The 26,390-nt window shown below is 44.3% G+C and overlaps 1 protein-coding gene across 7 annotated transcripts in view; it reads right to left on the bottom strand.

The window, feature by feature from the left end:
- The window catches only part of slc39a14 (solute carrier family 39 member 14), a 48,674-nt gene extending 23,749 nt beyond the window's left edge, over window positions 1–24,925 (bottom strand). For 3 of the 7 annotated variants that reach the window (XM_029763686.1, XM_029763685.1, XM_029763692.1), the window contains exons 1-4: window positions 17,506–17,607; window positions 4,360–4,489; window positions 2,971–3,284; window positions 1,430–1,607 (exon numbers count right to left, since the gene is read on the bottom strand). In XM_029763686.1, the coding sequence (XP_029619546.1) occupies window positions 1,430–1,607; window positions 2,971–3,284; window positions 4,360–4,489; window positions 17,506–17,586 (703 nt within the window). In that variant the 5' untranslated portion in view covers window positions 17,587–17,607. Of the gene's footprint in view, window positions 1–1,429; window positions 1,608–2,970; window positions 3,285–4,359; window positions 4,490–16,189; window positions 16,457–17,505; window positions 17,608–20,380; window positions 20,442–24,659 lie in introns of those variants that run through there. The other 4 variants (XM_029763688.1, XM_029763689.1, XM_029763690.1 and 1 more) reach the window with 4 other exon arrangements.
- Between the last annotated feature and the right edge of the window lie 1,465 nt (window positions 24,926–26,390).

Here is a 26,390-nt window from a genome sequence, read left to right as displayed (position 1 = left end):
GTGAGAGTTTTTTTAAACATCTTCTTGAACATCATCCAGATAAATCATTAACACCATCACAGGTCAGAGTTCTCTTCCAGCATGGTCAGTTCATGTGTTAGAATCTTTGCAGATTGCAACTAGAACTGTTAGCTGGTATAGAGATGAGAGGCAAGGCATATCGACATTGTTGAGTTTGGTTTCTAAAACACCACAGAAACAGAATAGGTAGTACCTGACACAGTTCTAAAATCCTCATGACTTTCTACAGCGAGTTAGAATGTCCTTTCTATGTACTGTAATTCTAGGTGCAGCGCCCCAGTGGGAGGATCACACTAGTTTACTACATTCTCAAAGCCTGTCATTAACAGTCTTTTTATACCCACCAGCTACACCAGGGTCAACTTAGACTGGACTCTGATGAGAACTAGCTAGTAGCTACTGTTCTTGTTCGCATGTTAAATACGGCCAATTTATACGGAATAAAACTAAACTATACCCTAAAATCACCTGTACAAAAGCCTAGGCTGCAGCCTACATACATCCACAACACAAGCACCTAGATTAGAAGCAGATACTAAAATGGCTTCCAGAGTAACAACAAGGACATCCAGTTACATGGCCTGCCAACCTCTGATGTCAGCAGGCTGAGAAGCTGTGGGCAGTGCGAGCCAGATCGATCCAAGATGGAGGTGCCTTTACGTATTATCTGGACCTGCTAAGTGGATTCTGTACCTAGTATCTGCTGACTGTGGCATTCTAATAATGGCTGTTCTGTGCTAAAGTGGACTAGGAAGTACAAGATGCTGAAAGCTAGAGGAGAAACATAACCAACTGCCTTTGATTTGAACCTTCCTCTGAACTTCCTACTGCAGACCGATTCTAACCCACAACAGATTCCTAGAGAAGAGGAAATTGCATTGTTCTCATGAAAACGTCTTGGAGAAAGTTTAACATAAGACAATCCAGTGGAAAATGGTTGCCCTTGTTGTGTCACATCTAGTGACTTAACTACCTTGATAAACAGAATGTGAACAGTCAGCAGTATAATGTAATTGCAGTACAGGTACATCAAACCAAAGTTGTCTAAAAATGAAATGCGGATAAAACACGTATATAAAGTATGTAGAAAAGATAATGGAGGTATATATTCTTTATAAGATCATCTTTACCTAAATAAAAACTAGTCAGGGAGAATCTAAAATTCCCAAAATGTCATTACATGGGTGCCCCACTGATTTTGTTATGCTTGAGTCAGACAGCGTCACAACACGGCATAAACCATGGCAAAATGTGTAGAATTGCAGGAAACTTTATAAATGTTTTTTTATTTTTTTTATTTTACAGGACGATCTCAACCATTGGCTACGACCACTACCATGCCCTCCCCCTTTTACGTAGAAACACTACAAATGTATTATAGAAAGACAATAGAAGTTGAGAGGCTCACCTTCAGCAGCAGTGGGTTTGGAAGGCGGGTCTATGATAAGCTCCTCCTTTTTCTCCACCCCACAGGCGCCAGAGTCCAATTGCTGAAGCATGGTGGGGCAGAGCTCCTGTAGGCCACGCCCATCCAGACGAGACTGCTCGTTCATACTGTAAACTGCCAGCGTGTCTCCAGGTAAGCACTTTGGAGGGAAAAAGGCAAGCCGTCACACACACACACACACACACACACTGACCACAAAAAGAAACCCCAATCATTTCCTATCTACTGTTTTCCCTTTGTGGAAAACTAAAGTGAGATTAACTTATCCATATAGATATGATGGAACTGGAAGGTTCCATGCCTGAGCACACAAACTCTGGACAAAAAGTAAACACTCATTCCCTTCGCTCAGCACATGACCATGAAACCCACCTCTAACATGAAGAGAAGACAATTTTGTGTTAACTTATCCCTCTGCTCTCAAATCAACATGGTACCGACTAGTGAGTCAAGCCTACGTGGCATTAAGCCTAGTAAGAATGCAAAGCGTCCTACATGGCATTAAGCCTAGTAAGAATGCAAAGCGTCCTACATGGCATTAAGCCTAGTAAGAATGCAAAGCGTCCTACATGGCATTAAGCCTAGTAAGAATGCAAAGCGTCCTACATGGCATTAAGCCTAGTAAGAATGCAAAGCGTTCCATCTCAGTGTTTCCGCTGTAGACATTTACACTGTATACGAGCCGCTGATGCCTTTGGAACATCTACATTTAAAAAAGTATAATAAATCAAATTTAATATACACCATCACAATAAATACATGATTTATTTTAGTCAGGTCTAAAGAAGCACTATAATATGAAGAAAATGTATGCTAACCAGTTACAAGATCACATTTTGGAATCTGGCTAATGATTAGCCCAATAGGGTAATCATTTGATTTATAGCATATTTATTTATAGCATATTTATTTATATCATATTTATTTATATCATATTTATTTATATCATATTTATTTATATCATATTTATTTATAGCATATTTATTTATAGCCAATATGCTGCATCAGTTGGGCTGATAATGCTTATTGCTAGTAGCATACCTGAAAATATAGACCATGAATACATAGGCTGAATGCATGGTCCAATATGTTAAAAATAATTAAATAATTGTACCAACATGTTATTGGAAATTATATTTTAGATGGTGTCAGTATCATTTATTTTTCATTCATTTTGGAGTAGAATGTCCATTTAGAAAGTCACCAAAACTGAGATTCTCAGTCCTTCTACACAAACATTATTCGGGGGGACCCGAACCGCCAAAACAAGGGGAGGGGGGGGGGATGCCCCATTCAACCCCCCTCTCCACAACCCCGGAGACGGACTGGATATAGGGATGAACAGCAATAAATCAATATGCTCCATCACAAATGTTTTGAAAACACAAACTGTCATTAAGGTTTGTTTGGGACAGATCTCAGGGAGGGGGTCTGAAAGGAAGGAAATGTAGGGAGAGAGTGGCTCCTAATGCTTAGTATAAAGTCAATATAAATCAATTTACTTTGGACAGGTTGACTCTGGGCGGCGCCGGTGGAGCTGTCGCCTCTGCTGCGGTGCCGTTGTCTCCCAGGCCAGGTGCACCGAGTCGGGCCAGCAAAAAGCGAAGCTGGGGGACAGAGATGGTGGCATTGTCCCCATATCGCTCCAACAGGCCCTGCAGCACCTGGGCCGGAGAAGCCTGGTCTTCGCCGAGTGCTCTCCCCAAGGGACACAGCAGCAGGGCAAGGGAGAGGAAGACTGTCAGCTGGGCCACACAGACCGAGCAGCCATGGACGGGACTCTGAGTCATGATGATTATGATGACCCCTCCACTGACTGGGGAACAGGAAGAGAGCAAAATGGGTTAGTTAGTAGTTCTGGCTGGCTGAGGAGAGGTCACTGAGGTGGGTTGGTAGGTAGGTCTGGCTGAAGAGATGGGAGAGCCAAGGTGGCTTAGTTAGGCCAACACAGTGGGTTCTGGCTGGGGAGAGGAGAGGTCACAGAGGGGGTGAGGAGGTCAACACAGTGGGTTCTGGCTGAGGAGAGGTCATAAAGGTCACAGAGGGGGTCAGTAGGCCAACACAGTGACTGGTTCCCAGGCCAGGCCAGGCCAGGCCAGCCAGCCAGCCACACACACCAAGTTTCATTGTCTTACACCTGGTACAATGAACAGAGGAGAGCAGGGAAAACCCCCAGCAACCCGAGCCCAAACACTATTACACCCTGATCTCACATAATAACAGTAGCCCTTCCACGACAGGAAGATGGAGTAGCTACAATGACGCACAGTTATGCATCAGTGGACCAGTCCAGAGTCTAACCCACACACAGAGGACCAGTTCAGTCAACAGTCCAGAGTCTAACCCACACAGAGGACCAGTTCAGTCAACAGTCCAGAGTCTAACCCACACACAGAGGACCAGTTCAGTCAACAGTCCAGAGTCTAACCCACACACAGAGGACCAGTTCAGTCAACAGTCCAGAGTCTAACCCACACACAGAGGACCAGTTCAGTCAACAGTCCAGAGTCTAACCCACACACAGAGGACCAGTTCAGTCAACAGTCCAGAGTCTAACCCACACACAGAGGACCAGTTCAGTCAACAGTCCAGAGTCTAACCCACACACAGAGGACCAGTTCAGTCAACAGTCCAGAGTCTAACCCACACACAGAGGACCAGTTCAGTCAACAGTCCAGAGTCTAACCCACACACAGAGGACCAGTTCAGTCAACAGTCCAGAGTCTAACCCACACACAGAGGACCAGTTCAGTCAACAGTCCAGACATCAGTAATCCATATTACATCATGGCAGTTGACAACCTGAGATGAGGGAGGGAGGCTAAATAAACGCTGAGTAAACGGTTCAGAACAACGTTTCCATTCATTGCCTTGCAGTATGAAAGACTTACCTCTTCCAACCTGAGTAGTGTGACGGGGCTTAGAGCTCTTATGTAGAGCCCTCGGTACAGAGTAGAGCTCTTCGGTCTTCAGTCGGGCTTGGGTAGTAGAGTGAAGAGATAGAAAGAGCAGGGCAGTCAACTGTGAGAGAGAAGAAAATAAATATATTAGTTTAAAACTTAGAGCTAAAACGGAATATGGAAAAGTACAAACAACACCTCATAGAACAGTGTAGCAGCCAGCCACCATGGAAACACACGTTGTATACCCACTTGCCTCACACTAGAGCAGCCAGTTTACACATTGGGAAAACAAGCAGATGCCACAAACACACAGTCTAACAACTCTAGTCACTTCAACTGACATTCCTTGTCGATTCAGTTTGAAGATAAAAAACAGAATGTGTATGAGGCCTGGACTATACAGATAGTTTAGGATATCCAGTCTGGATATCCAGTCTTGTTCAGGGGCCAACAGAATACTGTCTGGATATCCAGTCTGGATCAGGGGCCAACAGAATACTGTCCCATAGCAGGACTTGGCGTGTACAGTCTCTCTCTTGCCCTTGTTCTCTCTCCCTTTCTCTTGGTTTGTTTCTCTGTGTGTCTGCTGGGATGAGGCTCAGTGTGACCTGTCCTTGTATGAAACAGAATTGGAGGGGCAGAGAGAGATAAAGAGCCACGGAGGGGCAGAGAGAGGTAGAGCCACGGAGGGGCAGAGAGAGGTAGAGCCACGGAGGGGCAGAGAGAGGTAGAGCCACGGAGGGGCAGAGAGAGGTAAAGAGCCAGCAGAGACCAGGCTTTGTGGACTCTAGCTCCGACAACATCAATTTGCTCAAGGTTAATAGTTCCAAAAAATGTAAGTCATGAAACGCCCACCTTGTTGCTACGTTTGTCCTCTGTAGTTGCATGTCTTTCTTTGTTTGTCAATGGCAACTCACAGCAAATGTGTCAATTGATGTCTTCTCCACTCTGTTGTCTATAATGGACTTCACCTTCCTTCACCATGGAGTGAAGTCCGCCAGAGTAAAACCAAGCTACTGGGGCTCAACCTCATGGCAATACCTCCAGACTGTCTAGCTAGGTGTGGACTGGAGCTGCGTGGGAGTGGTCACCATATGGAACACAACCCAGAATACTAAATCATCAGATTACAACGAGATGTAGAAGTTTAAACAGGAACTGCTGAGTAGAAACATTAAAAAAAGGCCCAGTGCAGTCGAAAATGTGATTCTCCTGGGTTTTATAGACACTGAGTGGACAAACCATTAGGAACATCTTCCCACTATTGAGTTGCACCTAGGGCTGTTGCTGTCATGACATTTTGTCAGCGGGTTATTGTCATGTAAAAGACTGCTGGTCTCACGGTATTTGACTGTTTATTAACACAAACACATTTAGCATCTGCAGGTCTCCAGCTGTATTCAAGCTTCTGATGCCTTTGGAACATTTACATTTAAAAAAGCCTAATAAATCAATTTAATATACACCACCACAATAAATCCATGATTTATTTTAGTCAGGTCTAAAGAAACACTATGATATGAAAAGGCATTTTAGAAGAACAGATTATGAGTTGGCCTACTGCATGTTATCTGGCTATGCTCCATGACCTAGGCTGTAGGCTTGTTCATTTAGCTGACAAGATATGCTTATAAGTCCCATGCCATTCTTTTATATCATATGATTTTACAGTAAGAAGAATATCTGAACTTAGCTGAATAAAATAGAAAGGACATTTTTCCTATTCCGGAGTGAGTGCACATATGAAGTGGCTATGTTGAGCATTAAAGTGATCATTTCAAACAGGTCCTATATGCTCTATTTAGAGTTATTTGGCAACTTTAGTTGTGAATGATACAAACCTTAGAATGTGTTAGAAATCTAGGCATATATGGGCTGCATGATGCGACTACAAGATATTGATGATTTCAGAAGGTTGCGGGGAAAAAAGCTTGCTCTCTGATCCTCGCCTCAGGCTGCACAGCTGTTCTCTCATCAAGTGATCAAATTTTCACCCATCCGACTATTCTCAACGTAATCTTGTCTTATCTAATATGTAAGATTAGTTTTGATTTAGAATGGCCCAATATCAAATGGGCAGGAAGAGGGGCAGGGGGAAAAATATGTCATCTGTACGTACTCGAATAGCGAATGGGAGGCCGCGCATGGCGGTCCGTTTTGTAGGCTACAGCGAATGGGAGGCTGCGCATGGCGGTCCGTTTTGTAGGCTACAGCGAATGGGAGGCCGCGCATGGCGGTCCGTTTTGTAGGCTACAGCGAATGGGAGGCCGCGCATGGCGGTCCTTTTTGTAGGCTACAGCGAATGGGAGGCCGCGCATGGCGGTCCTTTTTGTAGGCTACAGCCTCGTTTGGCGCATGGACTCTACAAGGTGTTGAAAGCGTTCCACAGGGATGCTGGCCCATGTTGACTCCAATACTTCCCACAGTTGTGTCAAGTTGGCTGGATGTCCTTTGGGTGGTGGACCATTCTTGATACACACAGGAAACTGTTGAGGGTGGAAAAACCCAGCAGTGTTGCAGTTCTTGATACACTAAAACCGGTGCGCCTGGCACCCAGTGCCATACCCCGTTCAGATGCACCCCCTGAATGGCACGCAGACTGTCTCAACTGCAGCAAGGCTTAAAAATCCTTCTTTAACTGGTCTCCTCCCATTCATTTCAAATGATATTTGTCACATGCACCGAATATAACAGGTGTAGACCTTACAGTGAAATGCTTACAAGCCCTTAACCAACAATGCAGTTCTGAAAAACAAATAGATACGTAAACAAATAATTAAAGATCAGCAGTAAAATAACAAGAGCGAGGCGATATACAGGGGCTATATACAGGGGCTATATACAGGGGCTATATACAGGGGCTATATACAGGGGGTATATACAGGGGCGATATACAGGGGCTATATACAGGGGCTATATACAGGGGCTATATACAGGGGCGATATACAGGGGGATATACAGGGGCTATATACAGGGGCTATATACAGGGGCGATATACAGGGGCGATATACAGGGGCTATATACAGGGGCTATATACAGGGGCTATATACAGGGGCGATATACAGGGGCTATATACAGGGGCTATATACAGGGGCTATATACAGGGGCTATATACAGGGGCGATATACAGGGGCTATATACAGGGGCTATATACAGGGGCTATATACAGGGGCTATATACAGGGGCTATATACAGGGGCTATATACAGGGGCTATAACAGGGGCTATATACAGGGGCTATATACAGGGGCTATATACAGGGGCTATATACAGGGGCTATATACAGGGGCTATATACAGGGGCTATATACAGGGGCTATATACAGGGGCTATATACAGGGGCGATATACAGGGGCTATATACAGGGGCTATATACAGGGGCTATATACAGGGGCTATATACAGGGGCTATATACAGGGGCGATATACAGGGGCTATATACAGGGGCTATATACAGGGGCTATATACAGGGGCTATATACAGGGGCTATATACAGGGGCTATATACAGGGGCTATATACAGGGGCTATATACAGGGGCTATATACAGGGGCTATATACAGGGGCGATATACAGGGGCTATATACAGGGGCTATATACAGGGGCTATATACAGGGGCTATATACAGGGGCTATATACAGGGGCTATACAGGGGCTATATACAGGGGCTATATACAGGGGCTATATACAGGGGCGATATACAGGGGCTATATACAGGGGCTATATACAGGGGCTATATACAGGGGCTATATACAGGGGCTATATACAGGGGCTATATACAGGGGCTATATACAGGGGCTATATACAGGGGCTATATACAGGGGCGATATACAGGGGCTATATACAGGGGCTATATACAGGGGGTATATACAGGGGCTATATACAGGGGCTATATACAGGGGCGATATACAGGGGCTATATACAGGGGCTATATACAGGGGCGATATACAGGGGCTATATACAGGGGCTATATACAGGGGCTATATACAGGGGCTATATACAGGGGCTATATACAGGGGCTATATACAGGGGCTATATACAGGGGCTATATACAGGGGGTATATACAGGGGCTATATACAGGGGCTATATACAGGGGCGATATACAGGGGCTATATACAGGGGCTATATACAGGGGCGATATACAGGGGCTATATACAGGGGCTATATACAGGGGCTATATACAGGGGCTATATACAGGGGCTATATACAGGGGGTATATACAGGGGCTATATACAGGGGCTATATACAGGGGCTATATACAGGGGCTATATACAGGGGCTATATACAGGGGCTATATACAGGGGCTATATACAGGGGCTATATACAGGGGCTATATACAGGGGCTATATACAGGGGGTATACAGGGGCTATATACAGGGGCTATATACAGGGGCTATATACAGGGGCTATACAGGGGCTATATACAGGGGCTATATACAGGGGCTATATACAGGGGCGTATATACAGGGGCTATCTACAGGGTCTATATACAGGGGCGATATACAGGGGCGATATACAGGGGCGCTATACAGGGTATATACAGGGGCTATATACAGGGGTATATACAGGGGCGATATACAGGGGCTATATACAGGGGCTATATACAGGGGCTATATACAGGGGCTATATACAGGGGCGATATACAGGGGCTATATACAGGGGCATAATATATACAGGGGCTATATACAGGGGCTATATACAGGGGCTATATACAGGGGCTAATAACAGGGGCTATATACAGGGGCTATATACAGGGGCTCTATACAGGGCTATATACAGGGGCTATATACAGGGGCTATATACAGGGGCTATATACAGGGGCTAATACAGGGGCTATATACAGGGGCTATATACAGGGGCGATATACAGGGGCTATATACAGGGGCTATATACAGGGGCTATATACAGGGGCTATATACAGGGGCTATATACAGGGGCGATATACAGGGGCTATACAGGGGCTATATACAGGGGCTATATACAGGGCTATTATACAGGGGCTATATACAGGGGCTATATACAGGGCTATATACAGGGGCTATATACAGGGGCTATATACAGGGGCTATATACAGGGGCTATATACAGGGGCTATATACAGGGGCTATATACAGGGGCTATATACAGGGGCTATATACAGGGGCTATATACAGGGGCTATATACAGGGGCTATATACAGGGGCTATATACAGGGGCTATATACAGGGGCTATATACAGGGGCTATATACAGGGGCTATATACAGGGGCTATATACAGGGGCTATATACAGGGGCTATATACAGGGGCTATATACAGGGGCTATATACAGGGGCTATATACAGGGGCTATATACAGGGGCTATATACAGGGGCTATATACAGGGGCATATACAGGGGGTATATACAGGGGCTATATACAGGGGCTATATACAGGGGCTATATACAGGGGCTATATACAGGGGTATATACAGGGGCTATATACAGGGGCTATATACAGGGGCTATATACAGGGGCTATATACAGGGGCTATATACAGGGGCTATATACAGGGGCTATATACAGGGGCTATATACAGGGGCTATATACAGGGGGCTATATACAGGGGCTATATACAGGGATATACAGGGGCTATATACAGGGGCTATATACAGGGGCTATACAGGGGCTATATTACAGGGGCTATACAGGGGCTATATACAGGGGCTATATACAGGGGCTATATACAGGGTCTATATACAGGGGCTATATACAGTGGGCTATATACAGGGGGTTATATACCGGGCTATATACAGGGCTATATACAGGGGGGCCTATATACAGGGCTATATACAGGGGCTATATACAGGGGCTATATACAGGGGCTATATACAGGGGCTATATACAGGGGCTTATACAGGGGCTATATACAGGGGCTATATACAGGGGTATATACAGGGGCTATATACAGGGGCTATATACAGGGGGCTATATACAGGGGCTATATACAGGGGCTATATACAGGGGCGATATACAGGGGCTATATACAGGGGCTATATTACAGGGGCTATATACAGGGGGATATACAGGGGCTATATACAGGGGCTATATACAGGGGCTATATACAGGGGCTATATACAGGGGGCTATATACAGGGGCTATATACAGGGGCTATATACAGGGGCTATATACAGGGGGCTATATACAGGGGTATATACAGGGGCTATATACAGGGGCTATATAAAGGGGCTATATACAGGGGCTATATACAGGGGCTATATACAGGGGCTATATACAGGGGCTATATACAGGGGCTATATACAGGGGCTATATACAGGGGCTATATAAAGGGGCTATATACAGGGGCTATATACAGGGGCTATATCCAGGGGCTATATACAGGGGCGATATACAGGGGCTATATACAGGGGGCTATATACAGGGGCTATATACAGGGGCTATATACAGGGGCTATATACAGGGGCTATATACAGGGGCTATATACAGGGGCTATATACAGGGGCTATATACAGGGGCTATATACAGGGGCTATATACAGGGGCTATATACAGGGGCTATATACAGGGGCTATATACAGGGGCTATATACAGGGGGCTATATACAGGGGGCTATATACAGGGGCTATATACAGGGGCTATATACAGGGGGTATATACAGGGGCTATATAAGGGGCTATATACAGGGGGCTATATACAGGGGCTATATACAGGGGCTATATACAGGGGCTATATACAGGGGCCTTTACAGGGGCTATATACAGGGGCTATATACAGGGGCTATATACAGGGGCTATATACAGGGGCTATATACAGGGGCTATATACAAGGGGCTATATACAGGGGCTATATACAGGGGCTATATACAGGGGCTATATACAGGGGCTATATACAGGGGCTATATACAGGGGTATATACAGGGGCTATATACAGGGGCTATATACAGGGGGCTATATACAGGGGCTATATACAGGGGGCTATATACAGGGGCTATAAGGGGTTAATACAGGGGCTATATACAGGGGCTCTATACAGGGGCTATATACAGGGGCTATATACAGGGGCTATATACAGGGGGTATATACAGGGGCTATATACAGGGGGTATATACAGGGGCTATATACAGGGGCTATATCCAGGGGCTATATACAGGGGCTATATACAGGGGCTATATACAGGGGTATATACAGGGGCTATATACAGGGGCTATATACAGGGGGTATATACAGGGGCTATATACAGGGGCTATATACAGGGGCTATATACAGGGGGCTATATACAGGGGCTATATACAGGGGCGATATACAGGGGCTATATACAGGGGCTATATACAGGGGCTATATACAGAGTCAATGTGGAGGCTATATACAGGGGCTATATACAGGGGCTATACAGGGGCTATATACAGGGGCTATATACAGGGGCTATATACAGGGGCTATATACAGGGGCTATATACAGGGGTACCGGGACAGAGTTAATGTGGAGGCGATATACAGGGGCTATATACAGGGGCTATATACAGGGGCGATATACAGGGGCTATATACAGGGGCTATATACAGGGGCTATATACAGGGGCTATATACAGGGGCTATATACAGGGGTACCGGGACAGAGTTAATGTGGAGGCGATATACAGGGGCTATATACAGGGGCTATATACAGGGGCGATATACAGGGGCTATATACAGGGGCTATATACAGGGGCTATATACAGGGGCGATATACAGGGGCTATATACAGGGGCTATATACAGGGGCTATATACAGGGGCTATATACAGGGGCTATATACAGGGGCTATATACAGGGGCTATATACAGGGGCTATATACAGGGGCGATATACAGGGGCTATATACAGGGGCTATATACAGGGGCTATATACAGAGTCAATGTGGAGGCTATATACAGGGGCTATATACAGGGGCTATATACAGGGGCTATATACAGGGGCTATATACAGGGGCTATATACAGGGGCTATATACAGGGGGTATATACAGGGGCTATATACAGGGGCTATATACAGGGGCTATATACAGGGGCTATATACAGGGGCTATATACAGGGGCTATATACAGGGGCTATATACAGGGGCGATATACAGGGGCTATATACAGGGGCTATATACAGGGGGTATATACAGGGGCTATATACAGGGGCTATATACAGGGGCTATATACAGGGGCTATATACAGGGGCTATATACAGGGGCTATATACAGGGGCTATATACAGGGGCTATATACAGGGGCGATATACAGGGGCTATATACAGGGGCTATATACAGGGGCTATATACAGGGGCTATATACAGGGGCTATATACAGGGGCTATATACAGGGGCTATATACAGGGGCTATATACAGGGGCTATATACAGGGGCTATATACAGGGGCTATATACAGGGGCTATATACAGGGGTACCGGGACAGAGTTAATGTGGAGGCGATATACAGGGGTACCGGGACAGAGTTAATGTGGAGGCTATATACAGGGGTACCGGGACAGAGTTAATGTGGAGGCTATATACAGGGGGTACCGGGACAGAGTTAATGTGGAGGCTATATACAGGGGTACCGGGACAGAGTTAATGTGGAGGCGATATACAGGGGTACCGGTACAGAGTTAATGTGGAGGCTATATACAGGGGGTACCGGGACAGAGTTAATGTGGAGGCTATATACAGGGGTACCGGGACAGAGTTAATGTGGAGGCTATATACAGGGGTACCGGTACAGAGTTAATGTGGAGGCTATATACAGGGGTACCGGTACAGAGTTAATGTGGAGGCTATATACAGGGGTACCGGTACAGAGTTAATGTGGAGGCTATATACAGGGGTACCGGGACAGAGTTAATGTGGAGGCTATATACAGGGGGTACCGGGACAGAGTTAATGTGGAGGCTATATACAGGGGTACCGGGACAGAGTTAATGTGCGGGGGCACAGGAGTTAAAGTGACAATGCATAGATAATAAACAGAGTAGCAGCAGCGTAAAGAGGGGGGGGGGGGGGAACGACACAATGCAAATAGTCTGGGTAGCCATTTGATTAGCTGTTCAGGAGTCTTATGGCTTGGGGGTAGAAGCCTCTTGGATCTAAACTTGCCGCTCCGGTACCACTTGCCGTGTGGTAGCAGAGAGAACAGTCTATGACTAGGGTGGCTGGAGTCTGACAATTTCTTGGGCCTTCTTCTGACACTGAATGTTGTGGATTTAACAAGAGACATCAACAAGGGGTAATGGCTTTCACCTGGATTCACCTGGTCAGTCTGTCATAGAAAGAGTGTTCCTAATGTTTTGTACACTTTGTGTATATTTCTACACTATGAGATTGGAATTATACTGTAAAATTGTAAAAAAAATAATGCCCTTTTAGTTTAAGATCGCCTGAAATATCATCCTGTTTTGGTGAGATGGAGTTTTGGCCTGACATCACCAGGCAGTAAATTAGTTAGACCAAAAAGAAATCTTCTCTGCCAATAACAGATCGTTTTCAGTTCCCCCTTCCCAAGTCAGACCGTCCAAGTAAAATTCTTACTTGAGAAATTCCTCTCTGCTAAGAAGATATTTCTCTTCCTTTTTGACCATTTAATTGAAAACAAAAATCACAGTAAGGTACTTCAATTGTTACCCAGAAATGATTTGATAGAGATAAAACCAGTTGCACTAGACCTTTAAAATACTGTGGTCCTGAATGGATAAAAATACCCATAATACTGTGCAGGGCTGACTCATAGTTCTCAGGATGACAAGGTAAAGTAATAGTAGTGAAGAGGTTTATAATGTCCAGGCATGTCTCCAGAGGTTATATTTAGACCACATATAGATAAGGTGGTAGGATCAGTCAGTCTGCTCTGCTCTAGTCAAAACCAGCCAACCTGACTGTCTGCCAGGAGCCTGGTCTCTGACGTGTGTGTAGGCTACACTGCTGCATAACAAAACTAGGGTTTGGGGACTAAGATGTAAAAGATCACACATATTTAGGTTATTACAGGAATATACAGTACTTGACATGGATGGAGACAGACAAGTCAGGGAACCAATAGGCTACATGGATGGGGACAGAAGAGACGGGGAACCAATAGGCTATATGGATGGGGACAGAAGAGATGGGGAACCAATAGGCTACATGGATGGGGACAGAAGAGACGGGGAACCAATAGGCTTCATGGATGGAGACAGACGAGACGGGGAACCAATAGGCTACATGGATGGGGACAGAAGAGACGGGGAACCAATAGGCTACATGGATGGGGACAGAAGAGACGGGGAACCAATAGGCTATATGGATGGAGACAGAAGAGACGGGGAACCAATAGGCTACATGGATGGGGACAGAAGAGACGGGGAACCAATAGGCTACATGGATGGGGACAGAAGAGACGGGGAACCAATAGGCTACATGGATGGAGACAGAAGAGACGGGGAACCAATAGGCTACATGGATGGGGACAGAAGAGACGGGGAACCAATAGGCTACATGGATGGGGACAGACGAGACGTGGAACCAATAGGCTACATGGATGGGGACAGAAGAGACGGGGAACCAATAGGCTACATGGATGGGGACAGACGAGACGGGGAACCAATAGGCTACATGGATGGGGACAGAAGAGACGGGGAACCAATAGGCTACATGGATGGGGACAGAAGAGACGGGGAACCAATAGGCTACATGGATGGAGACAGAAGAGACGGGGAACCAATAGGCTACATGGATGGGGACAGAAGAGACGGGGAACCAATAGGCTACATGGATGGGGACAGAAGAGACGGGGAACCAATAGGCTACATGGATGGGGACAGAAGAGACGGGGAACCAATAGGCTACATGGATGGGGACAGAAGAGACGGGGAACCAATAGGCTACATGGATGGGGACAGAAGAGACGGGGAACCAATAGGCTACATGGATGGGGACAGAAGAGACGGGGAACCAATAGGCTACATGGATGGAGACAGAAGAGACGGGGAACCAATAGGCTACATGGATGAAATACCAAACAGTAGTCACATCCACCTACCGGCTCTTGATATGCTGTAGTAAATAGGCTAGCCTGGAGACGAGGTCACCAGCGCCCCATCACTGTTCCCACATCGCAACCTGGGCCCTAATCCACAAAGTGTCTCAGGAGTACTGATCTATGATCAGTTTAGCCTTTTAGAACATAAGGAATCAGATGATATGGATTTATGGACAGATCCTAGATCAGCACTCCTACACAGATGCTTTGCGGATACGAGTCCTGATCTGTCAAACAGTGAAAGAGCGAGTGAGTTCTTCATTGATGACATAACAGTGCAATCAGAACAGTGCAATCAGAACAGTGCAATCAGAACAGTGCAATCAGAACAGTGCAATCAGAACAGTGCAATCAGAACAGTTAGCGTGGCACAGTCTCTGACCTAACATTTTAGAGGTCCCTCCTCTTGGCCGCACAGAAAACATGTTGCTGTTTTAAAATGTTATTTCCTGCAATTCTACACATGTTGCCATAGCATAAGCCCTCTGAGTGACTTAAACACTAGAACAAAATCAATGTGGGTGCCATTAAAAGGACATTTGTGAATTTTAGATGATTATTTTTTAATCTTGTGGTTGTTAGTTCTCAAAGATGATATAATTTAAAAATATACAGCTCTATTTTCGACATACTTTATATCTGGTTTTAGTCATTTAAGTTTAAAAACGGAAAACTTTTTATCATCCTCAAAATTATTTTGGAGATGGTAAAAGAGCTGAGAAGATATGTTTATTTTTTACCATTTTAATTTTAAACAAATCACAGTAAGGTTCTTGTTAGCCAGTAATGATTTGATAGAGAGAGAAAAAACTGCTGCATTGTACCTTTAACTAGCCTGCTGCAGCACAAACATCTCTGGGACCAGGTTTAATGACCTTTATCTGCAGAGTCAGCAGGAAACTCATGCTAGAACTCAGGGAAAGTGGAAGACAATCAGCAGGAAACTCAGTGCAGTATTACTATAATAATCTCAAAAAAAGGGACTGGTGTTCTCTTTCATCACCACACTGCCTCGAGTCCGCTAGAGGTTATTCAATGTAGGCTATCACAACACACAGACAGGACATCTGGGGGGGAGTCAATGGAAGTTAGACACCATAGTAACTTAAATGAGCTTGGCGTTTACGCATGCAATACGCACACAGATGACTTTCTCTAAAACAGCAATAAGCTGTGCCATAAAGGCTATACGCCATTGCATAAACCATATATTTATGAGAGAAAGTCAATCATTATGAAGGCGCTACTTTTGACTGAACACGTCACAGCTTCTCTCAGCTGTGAAGTCAGTCTGGCACAGACAACCCACATCCAGCTACTCTAACAAGTCGCCGCCTGGCCTCCATAACACTCAGCGGAAAGTTTATCAAAGCAATTTGACGAATGTAAAAAAAAAAAAAGAACAGTCATGGAACATTTAAAGTCTGTTTACGGTGTGTTCATAAAGTTCCCACAAAATCTGCTGAAAGCAGCACTATCCTGAAGACGTAGGCACATGATACACCACCAGCAACACACTTAACCAGAGTTCTCAGCCTACTTTAGAAACCTTTGTAATATTCTGTATCCGACAAAGCACAATTCCCCCGAACTCATAAATAGCCCAATAAGGACCAAACTATGTACAGGTTGAAAAATCAAAAAGTAACTTGCCAGCTTCAGAAGATCTTTCTCGTCAGAAAAGCTGAAGCTTTCACCTCAGAAACAGGTCGCACTTTGAGTCTTCCTCAAGAGGTTTTGACTGACAAGAGTATCTTATAGTGTAGGGGGAGATGGGGGGGGAGGGTGGGAGGGGGTGTAAACTATGTAGAGGGGAGACGGGGGAGAAAGCCCACAATACAACCCTAACATTCTGTGAGAACTTAATTATAGAGTTCAGTAAAATCTCAGGACAGGTGATGTTATTAACCAACACTGACGTTGTCATTAGATGACAAAGCATTTAATAGATCAGGGAGACTCAGAAAACACACACACACACACACCTCAGAATGAGCACGAGGCTGAGTGTTGACAGGAGTGGCAGAACATGAGAAAGAATAATCTATACATTGTCATTTTATATGTATTCCCTCTATTGGGCAAGAACACTAATCCATCCATTAATAGGATTCCTTACAGTAGTGAAATAATGACTTACGCAACCTTCTAAAACATCTTCTGATCGAAAACAAAATAATACAGTGTGCTTCTTCGCTGAGGGCAGCCATCCGCTCTTCATGCTAAAGTGCAAACATCCCTGTATATATTGTTCTTTTTTTACTGCTGCTCTTTAATTACTTGTTACTTTTATCTCTTATCCGTATTTTTTTTTAAACTGCACTGTCTGTTAGGGGCTCGTAAGTAAACATGTCACTGTAAGGTTGTATTCAGCGCATGTGACTAATTTGATTATTGGAAAATAAAATGGAATAAAATACAATTAAGATTATCCTACCAACGGGACATCAAACTGTAACATCTTATGTTTCACCGAGACGTGGCTGAACGACGAACCAGACAATATAGAGCTGGCGGGATTTCCCATGTACTTCTGGTAAGATGAGGGGTAGGGGGGGGTGTGTATATTTGTCAATAACAGCTTGTGCACAATGTCTAATATTAAAGAAGTCTCGAGGTATTGCTCGCCCGAGGTAGAGTACCTTATGATAAGCTGTAGACCACATTATCTACCAAGAGAGATCTCATCTATATTATTCGTAGCCATCTATTTACCACCACAGAAAGCGAAGCTGGCACTAAGACAGCTCTCAACCAACTCTATAAGGACATAAGCAAAGAAAATGCTCACCCTGAAGCGACGCTCCTAGTGGCCGGGGACTTTAATGCAGGAAAACTTAAATCAGTTTTACCAAATCTTTACCAGCACGTCACATGTGCAACCAGGGAAAAATAAAATAAATCCTAGACCACCTTTATGCATACAAACAAAGCTCTCCCCCGCCCTCCATTTGGCAAATCTGACCATAATTCTATCCTCCTGATTCCGGCTTACAAGTAAAAACTAGAGCAGGAAGCACTAGTGACTCGCTCAATACGGAAGTGGTCAGATGATGCGGATGCTACACTACAGGACTGTTTTGCTAGCACAGACTGGAATATGTTCCGGGATTCATCCAATGGCATCGAGGAGTACACCGCCTCAGTCACCGGCTTCATCAATAAGTGCATCAACAACGTTGTCCCCAACAGTGACCGTACGTACATATCCCAACCAGAAGCCATGGATTACAGGCAACATTCGCGTCGCACTAAAGGCTAGAGCTGCCGCTTTCAAGGAGCGGGACACTAACCCGGACGCTTATAAGAAATCCCGCTATGCCCTCAGACGAACAATCAAACAAGCAAAGCGTCAATACAGGATTAAGATTGAATCCTACTACACCGGCTCTGACACTCGTCAGACGCGAGCTGCCCAGTGACACATGCCTACCAGACGAGCTAAATGCCTTTTATGCTCGTGTTGAAGCATGCAACACTGAAGCACGCACAAGTGCACCAGCTGTTCTGGATGACTGTGTGATAACGCTCTCTGTAGTTGATGTGAACAAAACCTTTAAAACAGGTCAACATTCCCAAAGCCGCTGGGCCAGACGGATTACCAGGACGTGTATACAAAGCATGGGTGGACAAACTGTCTTCACTGACATTTTCAACCTCTCCCTGACCGAGTCTGTAATACCAACATGTTTCAAGCAGACCACCATAGTCCCTGTGCCCAAGGAAGTGAAGGTAACCTTCCTAAATGATTACCGCCCCGTGGCACTCACGTCGGTAGCCATAAAGTGCTTTGAAAGGCTGGTCATGGCTCACATCAACAACACCCTCCCGGACACCCTAGACCCACTCCAATTCGCATACCGCCCCAACAGATCCACAGATGACACAATCTCAATCTCACTCCACACTGCCCTTTCTCACCTGGACAAAAGGAACACCTATGTGAGAATGCTGTTCATTGACAACAGCTCAGCATTCAACACCATAGTGCCCACGAAGCTCATCACTAAGCTAAGGACTCCAGGACTAAAACACCTCCCTCTGCAACTGGATCCTGGACTTCCTGACGGGCTGCCCCCAGGTGGTAAGACGTCTGCAACAACACGTCTGCCACGCTGATCCTTAATACTGGGGCCCCTCAGGGGTGTGTACTTAGTCCCCTCCTGTATTCCTTGTTCACCCACAACTGCGTGGCCAAACGACTACAACGCCATCATTAAGTTTGCTGACGACACAACAGTGGTAGGACTGATCACCGACAACGATGAGACGACCTATAGGGAAGTGGTCAGAAAACTGGCAGTGTTGTGCCAGGACAACAACCTCCCCCTCAATGTGAGCAAGACAAAGGAGCTGATCGTGGACTACAGGAAAAGGCGGGCTGAACAGACCTCCATTAACATCGGCGGGGCTGTAGTGAAGCAGGTCGAGAGTTTCAAGTTCCTTGGTGTACACATCAACGAACTATCATGGTCCAAACATCACAAGACAGTCGTGAAGAGGGCACGACAAAACCTTTTCCCCCCTCAGGAGACTGAAAAGATTTGCCATGGGTCCCCAGATCCTCAAAAGGTTCTACAGCTGCACCATCGAGAGCATCCTGACCGGATGCATCACCGCCTGGTATGGCAACTGCTCGGCATATAAGGCGCTACAGAGGGTAGTGCGTACGGCCCAGTACATCACTGGGGTCAAGCTTCCTGCCATCCAGGACCTATATAATAGGCGGTGTCAGAGGAAAGCCCATAAAATTGTCAGAGACTCCAGTCACCCAAGTTATAGACTGTTTTCTCTGCTACCGCACGGCAAGCGGTACCGGAGCACCAAGTCTAGGACCAAAAGGCTCCTCAACAGCTTCTACCCCCAAGCCATAAGACCGCTGAACAATTACTAAAATTGCCACCGGACAATTTACATTGAACCCCCTCCCCTTTGTACACTGCTGCTACTCACTGTTTATTATCTATGCATAGACACTTCACCCCCACCTACATAGAGAAATTACCTCAACTAACCTGTACTCCCGCTCAGTGACTCTGCAGGTTAGGAACCTGTATTGGAGGTCCTGGGCTGGCGTGGTTACACGTGGTCTGCGGTTGTGAGGCCGGTTGGACGTACTGCCAAATTCTCTAAAACGGCGTTGGACGCGGTTTATGGTAGAGAAATTAACATTCCATTTTCTGGCAACAGCTCTGGTGAACATTCCTGCAGTCAGCATACCAATTGCACACTCCCATCAAAACTTGAGGAATCTGTGGCATTGTGTTGTGAAACTTTTTGTCCCCAGGACAAAAGTGCACCTGTTTAATGATCATGCTGTTTAAAATCAGCTTCTTGATATGCCACACCTGTCAGGTGGATCTTGGCAAAGGAGAACGTCTCACTAACACGGATGTAAACACATTTGTGGACAACATTTGAGAGAAATAAGGTTTTTGTTCGTATGGAACATTTCTGGGAACTTTTATTTCAGCTCAACAAACATGGGACCAACACTTTACATGTTGCGTTTATATTTTTGTTCAGTATATGGCTGTTTAGTGCCAAAAATAGGAAGATAAATACAACAAAAAAAATATATGTTTTCTGATCTCTCAGATAAAGGATAGACAGTTCAGAATAAACTTCCTTTAAATGTTTATTTTAGGACTGTTGTGCCATGTAGTAAATATGTTATTCAATGTGTTTGTATTGGCTAATAGCAGTAAGGCCAAATAAATCTTAAAAAAAAAAAAAAATTATAATATTTTTTGATACTTCAAGGAGTCTTAAAATACATGATCAAATAGCAAAATGATCCTTGGTATGACCTTCTTTAAAAAGGTCCATGTAGCTTAGTAGAACCCCCTCCCCCGGCTTAGACAGGTCTTAGACTTATGGGTTGACAAGTAACATAATACGTTGCATGGACTCAATAATAGTGTTTAAAATGGGTTTTGAATGACTACCTCCTCTCAGCACACCACACATACAATTATCTTTGGTGCCTCAGTTGAGCAGTGACTTTCAAACAGACTCAATCACAAAGACCAGGGAGGTTGGTAGATGGGCACCTATTGGTAGATGGGTAAAAAAGAAAAGAAAAAAGAAAGCAGTCATTGAATATCCCTTTGAGCATGAGGAAGTTATTAATTACACTTTCCATGATGAATCAATCCACCCATTCACTGCAAAGACACAGACGTCCTTCCTAACTCAGTTGCCGAAGAGGAACTTCTCAGGGATTTCACCATGAAGCCAATGGTGACTTTAAAACAGAAAGCTTAATGGCTGTGATGGGAGAAAACTGAGCATGGATCAACAACATTGTAGTTACTCCACAATAATAACTTAAATGACAGAGTGAAAAGGAGGAAGCCTGTACAGAATACAGATATTCCAAAACATACATCCTGTTCGCAATAAGGAACTAAAGTAAAACTGCGGCAAAGAAATTCACTTAATGTCCTGAATAAAAAGCGTTATGTTCGAGAAAAATCCAACACCACATCACTGAGTACCACTTCATATATTCAAGCATGATGGTGGCTGCATCTATTATGGGTATGCTTGTCATCGGCAAGGACTAGGGAGTTTTTCAGGATTAAAAGAAACGGAATAGCGCTAAGCACAGGTAAAATGCTAGAGAAAAACACTGGTAGACAAATTCACCGTTCAGCAGGTCAACAACCTAAAACACATGGCCAAATCTACACTGGAGCTTACCAAGACAACGCTGAATGTTCCTGAGTGACCTAGTTACAGTTTTGACTTAAATCTGCTTGAAAATCTATGGCAAGACTTGAAAATGGCTATCTAGACATGATCAACAACCAACTTGACAGAGCTAGAAGATTTCTTTAAAGTATAACGTGCAAATAACGTGCTAACACTAATGTTAGATTAAAAAAAAGTTTAACTTTGACATTACAGTATTGTGTAGATCGTTGACAAAAAAGTAATACAACTGAATGCATTTTAATCCCACCTTGTAACACAACAAAATATGGATAAAGTCAAGGGGTGTGAATACTTTCTGAAGGTACTGTACATGCATAATCTATGAGCATAATTACTGTTTTGGCTAAATTACACACGAAATTCCTCATTTGAAAGTAACTCGTATGGACGCTGCTCTGTGCCTTTTCCTCTACATTTCACCCCACATGGGCCAGCCCCCTAGCAATTGTGATATTAGCCAATGAGCTCCAGCCCCTTGCATTTGAGTGACAGCTACCAAGAGACATGCCCAGTATCATACATTCTTTATTTGAGCCTTATTTTACCAGGTAACTTGACTGAGAACACATTCTCATCTTACAGCAACGACCTGTTGAATAGTTAATGGAAGAAGAGAGGGGATGAATGAGCCAATTGAAGCTGGGGTTGAATAGGTGGCCATGATGGTATGAGGGCGAGATTGGGAATTTAGCCAGGACACACACCTACTCTTACGATTGGCTCTCTCCAAACCTAACACACTTGATTCTATAATGGAATAAAAAAAATTTAAAAAACGTTTTATTTTCTAACGCAACAAGCAGCAATTTGATTTTTTTTACTGAGTTACAGTTCATATAAGGAAATCAGTAAATTGAAAAATGAATTAGGCCCTAATCTGTGGATTTGGAGAGGCCTGCCTATAGGGTTAGGGTCCCCCACATGGCCATATTTCCATGTTTTACAGTGCTTGTTTATGGAAAACAGATGAAAGACAGCGGCTTACCTTCGCCTAAACATCAGACTGTTACCATGGTTACCCCATGGATATTCAGTCTGCCTTAAAAAAAATACCACAAGAGTCTCTACAACCCAGAATGTTGAATAAAATGAATACTTATGTAAATGTTATGAGTTTTTTTTAAAATGTTTAATCGATTTGCTAACATTTCTAAAAAAAACTGTTTTTGCTGTGTCATTATGGGGTATTGTGTGTAGATTGATGAGGGGGAAAAAACATTTTTGAATAAGGCTGTAAAGTAACAAAATGTGGAAAAAGTGAAGGGGTCTGAATACTTTCCGAAGGCCCTGCACTTTCTGTTGGTCCTTTTGATGGTAGGTGGTGAGTTTTACCCGACTTCTTGCAGCAGCCTTAGGTTCTGTCGCTTGTATTTTTAATTTCTAGAAGCATTGCACAATATGTAAACAATAACTGATTGTGCCACTCACTGCATGTAACAACAATCAGTTAATGTGCAGCTCAGACCCAGTCAATGTAACAACAATCAGTTAATGTGCAGCTCAGACCCAGTCAATGTAACAACAATCAGTTAGTGTGCAGCTCAGACCCAGTCAATGTAACAACAATCAGTTAGTGTGCAGCTCAGACCCAGTCAATGTAACAACAATCAGTTAGTGTGCAGCTCAGACACAGTCAATGTAACAACAATCAGTTAGTGTGCAGCTCAGACACAGTCAATGTAACAACAATCAGTTAGTGTGCAGCTCAGACACAGTCAATGTAACAACAATCAGTTAGTGTGCAGCTCAGACACAGTCAATGTAACAACAATCAGTTAGTGTGCAGCTCAGACACAGTCAATGTAACAACAATCAGTTAGTGTGCAGCTCAGACACAGTCAATGTAACAACAATCAGTTAATGTGCAGCTCAGACCCAGTCAATGTAACAACAATCAGTTAATGTGCAGCTCAGACCCAGTCAATGTAACAACAAGAGCAGGTCCTTGTTTTGTTGACCATGCCCCAATAAATGGTATTGGGAGCCCAATACAATATATATATATATATATGTTTGTTTTTTTGGGGGGGGGGAGTATTGTTGTAACACTATTATTCCGCTATTACTGTAGACACATTAAATACATTTTAAGGAATTACAACGCATAATTATTACATTTACAGTAGCTCCTTTATTAACACTGGGCAAAACAGTGTACAGTAAGTGTACATTTCGCATACGCGCAATTATTTTGATGTCATATGAAAGTAAGTTAAGATGGCTTTATTTTTTCTTGAACTGTACCGCAATTGTGAACTGATTGACGTTGAAATGTAGTATTTGACCGTTTTGTCTGCCAAGGCCAATCCGCGTCTCAACAGAACACACATAAGACCCTTCATAAGGAGTAACGTTAGCAGCTAACGTTAGCTAGTTAGCTTTATTAGCTTTGTCAGCTAGCCCATTCACAACGAGACGCACATTTTAGCAAAAAGCCATGCATACAATATACATGTTAACATTGATAATAGTCCGCTAAATTATATATTCGTAGACTAGCTAGCAAGCTACGACCGACGACAGACCAAGAAGCCAGGATGAAGCATCATATAGGATGATGTGGTACATGCTCACCTACCGGCTGGAGGAGATCAGCTAGCTAGCTAACTCACTCCCGCACGTGTGATCTCTTCCTTTCTTTGCATATATTGCAATCAATCGTCCATTAAAGAGAGGGCCCCTTTTTCAATGCATCACAAAGGCAACAAAGGCCACGTTAATCTCCCTCTCTCTCTCTGATGCCAAAGATAACGCTGTGCCAGATATGATCTTATTTGTCGGACCATTCGCTGTATGAGAAGCAGTGACGTCTGAAGTTAAAAGACCGCCTTTACGGTGCATTACATTTTGGACCGGTTTCAATGTGTTTATGTTTCCTCCTCCTCTAAAATTGTCAAAATTGATATTGTAGATAAAATATGATTTTCAGGTAGTATTCTGATTAGGGCATAATAGATATGAGGACTTGTTAGCAGGCTTTGCATTGATATAGCTACTGAATAGTTTTCTGGAGTTACATGTTGATGATGACATTACATTCATGAATGTCGTCAAAAACTATTTTCTTAGGATTTTGCGCCTTCAAGCGGATATAACAGATATGCCACATGTACTCGTCACAGGATAGGACCCAATTTGGTGAGTGGTTCCCAGGGGACACTAATTAATGGGTAATAGTTAGGTACCACTGACTCGAGCCAGGGTTCCGGTCTAGAAGCACGGGTTCGACTGCTCCTACAGTTTAGTTTCGGTACTGCAGTTTAACTGACGTCCGGCACAGAAATACAATTTCTATACACGGCCACATAGAGAAATCAGATTAGCAAATTCCTAATAAGACACTTTAGTCATCACCTTTGTGCACAAAACATCCATTAAATTATTCAAATAATTGTGTACAGGCTGTGTGTGTATAGGGTGTGTGTGTGTATAGGGTGTGTGTGTACAGGCTGTGTGTGTAAAGGGTGTGTGTGTACAGGCTGTGTGTGTATAGGGTGTGTGTGTATAGGGTGTGTGTGTATAAGCTGTGTGTGTATAGGGTGTGTGTGTATAGGGTGTATGTTTGTACAGGCTGTGTGTGTATAGGCTGTGTGTGTATAGGCTGAGTGTGTATAGGGTGTGTGTGTGTATAGGCTGTGTGTGTATTGGGTGTGTGTGTATAGGCTGTGTGTGTATAGGGTGTGTGTGTATAGGGTGTGTGTGTACAGGCTGTGTGTGTGTACAGGCTGTGTGTGTATAGGGTGTGTGTGTGTATAGGCTGTGTGTGTATTGGGTGTGTGTGTATAGGCTGTGTGTGTATAGGGTGTGTGTGTACAGGCTGTGTGTGTATAGGGTGTGTGTGTGTATAGGCTGTGTGTGTATTGGGTGTGTGTGTGTATAGGCTGTGTGTGTATAGGGTGTGTGTGTATAGGGTGTGTGTGTACAGGCTGTGTGTGTATAGGGTGTGGGTGTATAGGGTGTGTGTGTATAGGGTGTGTGTGTACAGGTTGTGTGTGTATTGGGTGTGTGTGTATAGGCTGTGTGTGTATAGGGTGTGTGTGTACAGGCTGTGTGTGTATAGGGTGTGTGTGTACAGGCTGTGTGTGTATAGGGTGTGGGTGTATAGGGTGTGTGTGTATAGGGTGTGTGTGTACAGGTTGTGTGTGTATAGGGTGTGTGTGTATAGGCTGTGTGTGTATTGGGTGTGTGTGTATAGGGTGTGTGTGTACAGGCTGTGTGTGTACAGGCTGTGTGTGTGTATAGGGTGTGTGTGTATAGGGTGTGTGTGTATAGGGTGTGTGTGTATAGGCTGTGTGTATAGGGTGT

The sequence above is a fragment of the Salmo trutta genome, chromosome 9, assembly GCF_901001165.1.
Source record: "Salmo trutta chromosome 9, fSalTru1.1, whole genome shotgun sequence".
In the NCBI taxonomy this organism is placed as follows: Eukaryota; Metazoa; Chordata; class Actinopteri; order Salmoniformes; family Salmonidae; genus Salmo; species Salmo trutta.
This window is presented reverse-complemented; position numbering and strand designations above follow the sequence as displayed.